The sequence below is a fragment of the Vidua chalybeata genome, chromosome 24 (assembly GCF_026979565.1).
Source record: "Vidua chalybeata isolate OUT-0048 chromosome 24, bVidCha1 merged haplotype, whole genome shotgun sequence".
Lineage (NCBI taxonomy): Eukaryota > Metazoa > Chordata > Aves > Passeriformes > Viduidae > Vidua > Vidua chalybeata.
In genome coordinates, this window is record NC_071553.1 from 592133 (window position 1) to 600551 (window position 8419).

General features: G+C 45.1%; 1 protein-coding gene across 7 annotated transcripts in view; it reads left to right on the forward strand.

Annotated features, from left to right (window-relative positions):
• CEPT1 (choline/ethanolamine phosphotransferase 1) overlaps nucleotides 1–7254 on the forward strand; it is a 33210-nt gene extending 25956 nt beyond the window's left edge. For all 7 annotated transcript variants that reach the window (XM_053964084.1, XM_053964082.1, XM_053964083.1 and 4 more), the window contains exons 6-9: nucleotides 2531–2662; nucleotides 3315–3473; nucleotides 4664–4789; nucleotides 6468–7254. In XM_053964084.1, the coding sequence (XP_053820059.1) occupies nucleotides 2531–2662; nucleotides 3315–3473; nucleotides 4664–4789; nucleotides 6468–6587 (537 nt within the window). In that variant the 3' untranslated portion in view covers nucleotides 6588–7254. The remainder of the gene's footprint in view (nucleotides 1–2530; nucleotides 2663–3314; nucleotides 3474–4663; nucleotides 4790–6467) is intronic.
• The last annotated feature ends 1165 nt before the right edge of the window (nucleotides 7255–8419 follow it).

Below are 8419 nucleotides of genomic sequence, written 5' to 3' on the forward strand. Positions count from 1 at the left end.
TGCCCAGCTGGCTGTGGTATTTGTGGGATTGGTGGCAGGAGTTCCTGGAGGAAGCGGCTCCATGTCTCTTCGCGTGGTCTCTTACATGCTCCCTCCCTGCTGCTTCCATGAGCTCTTAGCTGGGCTCTGCTCTGGCCTATTTCCTCATAATTTTATTTTTTAAATCCCAATTCATTCTGCACACAACTGATGAAATTTACTCTGGAATCCTGGCAGTAATTTTCTGGCAAAACATTCCAGACTTGCTTTAATGCTGGCTTTGGCAACTGCTCCCAACTTCATCCATTGCCTGCTGCCACTTGGTTATTGCCATGCCTGGGCTCTTCCCAAACAAAATCTGGAATCATGGAATGGTTTGGTTTGGAATGGACCTTAAAGCTCATTCAGTCCCACCCCCTGCCATGGGCAGAAACACCTTCCACTAGACCAGGTTGCTCCAAGCCCTGTCCAACCTGGAATGCTCCTTTCCCAGGTTTTACCTGGATTCTGCAGCTCTCTGGGCAATGCAGCCTTCCATCTGTGATTGCTCTCAGAGGGTTCAACAGAGAACTTGATTTGCCTGCAAAAGATGGACTGGTGATGCTTCCCTGCATTGCTGACACGGTTTTGGGAAGTTCTGCCTGCATGTGACTTTCGATGAAGCCCCTGGAATCACCAGGAAGGGCAGAATAATTGCAGGGACTGTAGTGATAGAATACCAGACAGGAAAGCCTTGCAGCTGTCTTCCACTGTCCTCCAAGTTAAAATTCAGGGGCTGCAGTGCCACTTTGTAGGAACATTTCCCTCTCTCCCTCTACTCAGAGGGAAGAAATAAAAGTAATCTGATATTTGCTTGATTTTGCTGCTTTCCACTTTTGGCTTTGTTGATCTCATTTTGTACGCAGAGAAATTCAGCAGTTGCTGACTTTTTAATCCATTCCTGGCTTTCCTCTGCCAAATTTCTGTATGTGGCTGTTTCTCAGTAATTTTTTCTTCAGGCATATTTTGCACTGATTTAGCTGCTGTGGAGGCCAAAAGGAGGGTGTCAAGAACCCAAAACTGGTCAAACTCGGTGTTACAACAGTGTGGCCTTATCTTCTCCTTCCCTGAGCATCCTTCTCCAGTGTTCTAGTGGTAGCTGGGAGTTCACAGGGTGTTTTTCCCAGCCAACTCCCTTTGTCTTGGGGAAATGTCAACCTTAAAGTCTTTTGACTCCTGTAATGGAGTTTGCTACTGTTTCCTTTTGCTTGTAAAAGTCAATCCACCCCATTCTTTAAATACCAAAGTTCTGAGGCAGAGGCCAGCACAGGTACCTGTTTTTAGAAGAGCTTGAGGAGTCCTGAACCTCCTGACATTACTTTTTACTTGTCTTTATTCTTTCTCTACAATCTTGTAAGAAATGTCTTTTTTTTTTTTTTTTTTTTTTTTTTTTTTTTTTTTTTTACTTTAGCAGGGTAACCTTAGCAAGGGAGAAATACATTTGAATGTCATGAAACTGGGCGGGATTTGGGGAGTGGGCTGAACAAGGCATGAAGAGTTAAAGCTCATCTGCCTCTTAATCATGCCCTGGAAAGATGAAGAGATTCAGTTGTTGAATGGAATAGAAAACTTAGGATCTTCAAGAACGATCTTCAAGCTCTAGTAGGGTTTGGACAATGCTCTCAGGCATAGGGTTGGATTGTTGGGCTGTGTAGGAACAGGGGTTGGACTGGATGCTCCTGATGGGTCCCTTCTAACTCATAATATTCCATGATTTACCTGCTGAAAGCTACTCTGAGAGTGTAATTAAAGAAAAATAGAAGCAACTTGACCTCCTTTGGCCTACTGTTCTGGCCAGACTCATTGGGGAGCCAAGCATTTACTCAGTTGAGTGCCATGACTTCAGTTCCCGAATAAAGAGCTTTTAGTAGTTGAATAGATACAGTTGGGAAGTTTTGGGTAGTTATCTCTATACACTTGCTCCCATAATATATTTCCTGTGGTTTACTTTGGACTATTCTTCATTTCTAGTTTTTCCTGTTCTGCTTGAAACATAACTGTTAAAGAACGAAGGAAACTTTCGAAACTGCCTGTGCTCGTTCTCCCCTTCTTTAGCAACCTTATCCTTCCTCTGCCAGGTCACTGACTCTGATCTGACTTGTCTGATCTTTTTGCTTGCCTTGCCTTGTGCAAAAGATTGGACCCAGTACTTGGAAGGGTTTATCTGACCATCCCTAAGTGACTCTTGTTCTGCGCAGTTTGATCTTGACTGCAGGTTCAGGAAAGGTGATGATTCTCTCCCCTGGGATGATTTAGAGCAAGTTCTTGGTTTCTGTCCATTTCTCTGCTTTTGGTATCTCTTCTCTGGTAACTGAACATAAGTCTGGCCTTCTGGGAAGCTTCATGGAAGCTTTTGGAAAACAAATTTTTGTCTGTAGAAATGTCAATCTCTGTATAGCAGAGAGAGAAGAGCAAGTGTTGTGTTGAAAAGTGGAGTGTTTGAATGCACCTGAAATGTTAACCCAAATTTGAGTTTGTGCCTATTTTAACTTCTTGTCTCTCTTCCATTAAGATTCCAATACTGAATATTCAGGTGAAAATATTCCCAGCTCTTTGTACTGTGGCAGGAACCATATTCTCCTGTACAAACTACTTTGGTGTGATCTTCACGGGTGGAGTTGGCAAAAATGGATCCACTATAGCAGTGAGTACCTTGGGCTGCCAGTCCCTCCTCAGCACAGAGGCTCTTCAGCCAGTTTCTATTTAACATAATCCCTCCTCCATGGAAAAGATTTTCCCTTCAGCTCCTTTCTGGCTTGGGAAAAACAAGTTAATATTGTGTGTGTAAGAATTGTAGATTTAGGAGTAAAAGCTTTAAATTTTTTGATTAAAAATACTAGTTGTACTTTGATATTTGTTTTTGAATTAATGAGATAAATGAAGTTATACAAATACACCCCTCACTGAAGAGTTCATAGAAAAATCCTGTGCAAAAATCCATTCAGAAAGAAATTTTTCAAGAAGATTCTGAGTTAGATCCTTCTGAAAGATCTATATTATTTATATTACCAACATAAAAGAACAAGTGGAGGTGTCTGCACAAGCACCTTCTGTTGCAGTGTTCTTGCTGCCTAAAATCTGATTTCTTTCCCGAGCACCAGAAAGTTTCCACCACATTCTCAGCTGCTGCATGCTCAAGTTTCACTACTTTTTGTACCTTTTACCACCAGCATTCAGAAATATGTTTCTAATGTGATTTTATTTTTAACCCTTCATTGCACACCACATGAGAAGCTCTTTGAGGTTTCTTTGCAATGTGCACATTTTATTAACCTCATGCTTTAATCTCACCACAGGGAACAAGTGTCCTCTCACCTTTTCTCCATATTGGCTCAGTGATCGCCTTGGCTGCAATGATCTACAAGAAATCTGCTGTGCAGCTCTTTGAGAGGCACCCCTGCCTCTACATCCTGACTTTTGGCTTTGTGTCTGCCAAGATCACAAATAAACTGGTGGTGAGTGTGCCAGAACCTTCCCGAGTCTTGTTGCAGGAGAACTTTTTGTAGATTATGGAGCTCTCTGGGTATTCCACTGAGTAACTTGCACTTGTTTGTGCACTGAAGAGATACTTGTGCTTTGCCTTTATGTAGCCTGAAGGTGCAGCAGAGTCTTTTTCTGTTTGAAAGGGCAGTGGAAATGTGGAGTTGATGCTGTGGTTGCACAGGCAGCACCAGACAGCGCAGAGCTGTTTCTCTCCCTTCCCCAGCTGTTAATTCACACATTTGCAATGTATTTGTGCACATGTGAAGAGTTGGGCTGGAACAGAGGTGGCTGGAATTCCCCTCAGATGCAAAGGGAAGGAAAGTTTGGCAGAAGGAGAGGAGGTGATGGAGCTGCTGAGGTTTGGAACACTTCCTGAGGAATTGGAGGAAAATAGGGGTTAAAATAATTAACAGGTTGAATCAAGAGCAGAGGTGTCAATGAATGAGGGTTAAACAGCTCCTGCCTCAAAGGCCATCCTAGTTCTGCCGATCTCTGTTGTGCTACTGTGAGCTGGATCATGCTGGACTTAACTCATGGTGGAAGAGTTTAAATTCATATTGGAAGAAGAGTTTAAGCTCACAGTGGAAGAAGAGTTTCTTTCTTACCAGGCTTGCTTTGGTGCTCAGTCCTATCCCAGCTGTGCTGTGCAGTGAGGATGGAGTTCTGTGGGTTCTGTGCACGTAGGGACGTGAGAAGGGCACACTTGAACACCAAAAATGTTTATCAAATTGTAGCCAGAGAGAGGTGGTGATCCTTATGGAATGGGAGAAAAAGAGGTGGAGAGAGAGGAACAGCAAATGTCCTTGAGTTTTCCAGCTCCAGCAGCTGTGAGTTTTTGGTTCCAGGCTCAACTTTAAACATTAACAGTCTGCTTCCATTTCACTGTTTAGTTTCTGGGAGGAGGAAGAGGTGAGCTGGAAAACTTGATAGTTTTTTTTCCTGTGCTACATTCTCTGCCCTAATAGAAGATGCCTCTCTGCAAACTTTGCATCTCTGTAACTGTGGAGCACCGTGGTTCAAACAATATTGTTGCTGCCACTTGAGTATTTGGTATTTTGCAGTAATGTGGCTTGAACTGTATGGTTTTGGCTTTGTATATTCTGAAATCACTATGCCTTGGCTGGCATATGTTTATTTCTGAAACTTCTTTTTTTTACTGCAGGTTGCCCACATGACCAAGAGTGAGATGTATCTGTATGACACAGCATTCATAGGCCCAGCATTGCTGTTCCTTGACCAGTATTTTAACAGCTTTATTGATGAGTATATTGTCCTCTGGATTGCCCTGGTGAGTCCAAGCTCATTTTATTAATTAGCTCAGCCACTAATTCATTGTGTTGGCTGTGCCCATGCCCAGTTGTGCCCTGGAGGAGGGGTGGATTTGAACCTGTTGCAGAGCTGAGCAGGGTCACAGTGTCCCTGCTTTGGTGTTGGGACAGTCCTGGGCACTGTCTTTAGAGATGGTCTGGGTGACGGAATCGAGGCACTCTCAGTCAGTTTGCAGAGGACACCAGGTAGGGGGGGATGTAGATCTTCTGGAGGGATCTGGACAGGCTAGATCCATGGCCAAGGCCAGCGGTGGGAGGGTCAGCCAGGCCAAGTGCCAGGTCCTGTCCTCGGGTCACAACAGCCCCATGAAACACTCCAGGCTGGGAGAAGAGTGGCTGGAAAGCTGGGAAAAGATCTGGTAGTGCTGGTGACAATGGCTGGACATGAACCCAGGTGTGTCCAGGTGGGCAACAGCACCTGGACTGTCACAGCCATGCTGTGTCCAGAAGGCCCAGTGTGGTTCTCTGTGCTGGCACTGCTGGGGTAGCTCCAGTCCTGGGGGCAGCTCTGGGCCCCTCCTGCAAGAGAGACATTGAGGGGCTGGGGTGTGTCCAGGGAAGGGAACAGAGCTGGGGAAGGGTCTGGAGCACCGGGAGCAGCTGGGGGAGTTGTAGGGGCTCAGCCTGGAGGAAAGTTCTGGCTTTGCACAACTCCCTGACAGGAGGGTGCAGCCAGGGGAGGTCAGGCTCTGCTGTCAGGGCACAAGGACAAGAGGAAATGGCTTTAAGCTGGGCCAAGGAAGTTGAGATTGGATATTTGAAAAAAAAAAATCCGAAAGAATTAATCAGGCATTGGAATAAATTTCCCAGGGTAGTGATGGAGTCACCATACCTAGAAGTGTTCAAGAGGTGTCTGAATGTGGCACCTGGTCACATGGGTTAAGAGTGATTATGGTGGCTCTGGGGGTGATGGTGGGACTCGATGATCTTGATGACTGTGATAGTTTAAAATTTCAGAGCAATGCAGTGAATATTCAAAGCTTAAATTAGAATATTTTGCAGATGATTGTTGCTGCCTTGTTAGCAGGGTCTCTGTGATGGGCAATGCCAGGGTGCTCTGGCTGTGGCTTAAGCTCTGGAATGTCTGTCATGACTCCAGCACCCATTGGGATAAACATCCTAAGTTCAACTTATCAAATGCACAAGTTTAATGAACAAAAACAGTGTTAACCTTTCAGTAAAATTGTGTTGAGGTGATGGGAAAAGACGTGTGTGTGGTTATCACCATTCAGAGTTAATGGGGCATTTCACAGTATCTCTGTAGCTCTGTAATTCTTCTCCACTTTCTGATTGTACAGTTAAGAGTCTGTCTTGTCTTAGGCTGGAAGAAAGCCCAGCATTCCCAGAAATTCTTTAGGGAGTGACGCCCCATCCCTGGAAGTGTCCAAGGCCAGGTTGGACAGAGCTTGGAGCCACCTGGTGTAGTGGAAGGTGTCTCTGCCCATGGCAGGGGTGGAGCTGGATGGGCTCTAAGGTCTCTTCCATCCCAAGCCAGTCTGGGATTCCGTGGTTATTCCTGGTGTTGGAGATTCAGCTCAATGGACCGCAGGGTTATGGTTGTGGAGTGTGGGCTGTTACACCCTGTGTGGCACATAAGGAACATGTGGGTATAACTGTGGATGATTTTTTCCTGTGCAGATCCTGTCCCTGTTTGACCTGCTCCGATACTGTGTCAGTGTGTGCAACCAGATCGCTGCCCACCTGCACATCCACGTGTTCCGCATCAAGGGCTGCCCCACGCACTCGAACCACCACTAGGGATGGGAGCTGCCAGAGGGGAATGGAGAAGGATTGGGTTTCTACAGGAATGGATGAAGACTTGTAGGAGACTAAGGCTAAAAGCAGATAAGAACAAAGTAATTTATAATAATCGATGTTGTATAACTTTTCTTCTTTGTTATCAGTAACACTCCTTAACTAGTCTCCTGCCTGAGAGAGTGAATTCCAAGTACACCCTAGTCAACTTTCCATGTAGTCAACTCTGTTGGTTCCAAGCCTGGGAAAGCATGCAGGAAGAAAATGCTCTGTCTTTGTAATTACCTTGATTACAAATTAATCTCTATATGGTGAATGGATCCCCACCAACTGAAGTTTCTAATGTAGTATAATTACAGCTGCAATCTGACTTGCTTTTAATTTTAATATTTCATCATCTCTTAGTGAAATACTTGTTTAGTGTCCACTTGGAATTTATTTACTAAAGACCTGAGCTGGTAAAAACCCAGAGATATCTCACTAAGTTGTGTGGCTGCAGCAGCTGCCAGGTGGGAGCCAGGCTGGGGTGGTTTTTGCTCGTGCATTGCTGACAAAGCAGTTTCATGCTGAACAGGGTCCTGCGAGCCAAGGGGTGCCCGGCATGCAAAATAGTGTGGTATCTTTGTCAATTAATTTTATTTTTTTAAATAAACATTATCTAAAAAGACAACTTATTTCTCAATTTTCTTCAGTAGAAAAGACTATAAGAAAAAAAAATACTGTTTACTTTTTTATGTATAAAACTTAAGCAAAATTTCCTTTCTGCTCTTAATAAATAAGAATTCTGAGAGCAACAGTTGTCTTGAGATGTATGTGTTGCTCTGTCGTGCTCAGACTTGTGAATGCCTGTGGCTTAGAGAGTAGTTTTCCAGTGCTTTTATGTGGATCATGTCATTCCAGGATCTCTGAGAACTTTGCCTGCTATATAGTGCAGTAAGTTTGGGTTTCTTTTTTCTGTCATTGTTTTCATACCATTTTAACTGTGGTGAACTGCATGAGGGACACTAAGATTAATGAAGGGTTTAATTGCATGTTAATGAAGTTCACGTGGTGCCACAGGCCCTGGCACTGATGGGAACTCCGGATCCCAAGCAGAGGGGCTGAAGTACCGAGCAGGGAGTGACTCCGAGCAGGATCTGCCTTGGCTGTGGGGAAGCTGCTGGGGACAGAGCTGGAATGCTGGGATCCCATGTCTGAAATCCCAACCCCATGGAGCATCTCTCTGAAGGTGGGAAGGAAATCCTCTGTGCTGGGAGCCCAGGCCAAGGCAGTGCCTGTGGACAATGACATGGCTCTGAAGGAATTAAACAGAGCTCATGGTAAGAAAAAAAACCAAACCAAAAAACCTCACACCTCAGTAAGAATAAATCAAAACCTCCCTCAGCTCCTGGAAGCGCTGACTTGGATTTCCTGTGATACCCCAGTGATAAGAAAATGTGCTCAGGAAGTGGAGAGAAAACTCAGTTCCTGCAGTGCTTAGAGAGGTATGAAAACCTTGTGCCCTCTCCCTGGGCAGTGCTCAGTGTCTGGCTGCTGTGGACTGAGAGATTGAGCTTGCTTGTGTCCTAGCAGGGACAGGACTTGGAGGGGTCATGGAGAAAGGTGGCTCTGGTTTAGTGGGCTGTGCTAGGAAGTGGAGCAGAGGTGCCAAGTCCTTTGGCTTAGCCTTGGCACAGGGAAGTGCCCAGTCTTGTGGCTTCTGTGCTTGCAAGAGTCTTGGTTGGTTCCTTCCCATGGGGTGGCACCATATCAGCAAGTGACGTGGAGGTCATGTGTCAGCCTGGGGGCACTGGGGGATCAGGAACATGCTCAGGATGAGGAGGAGACTCCTATAA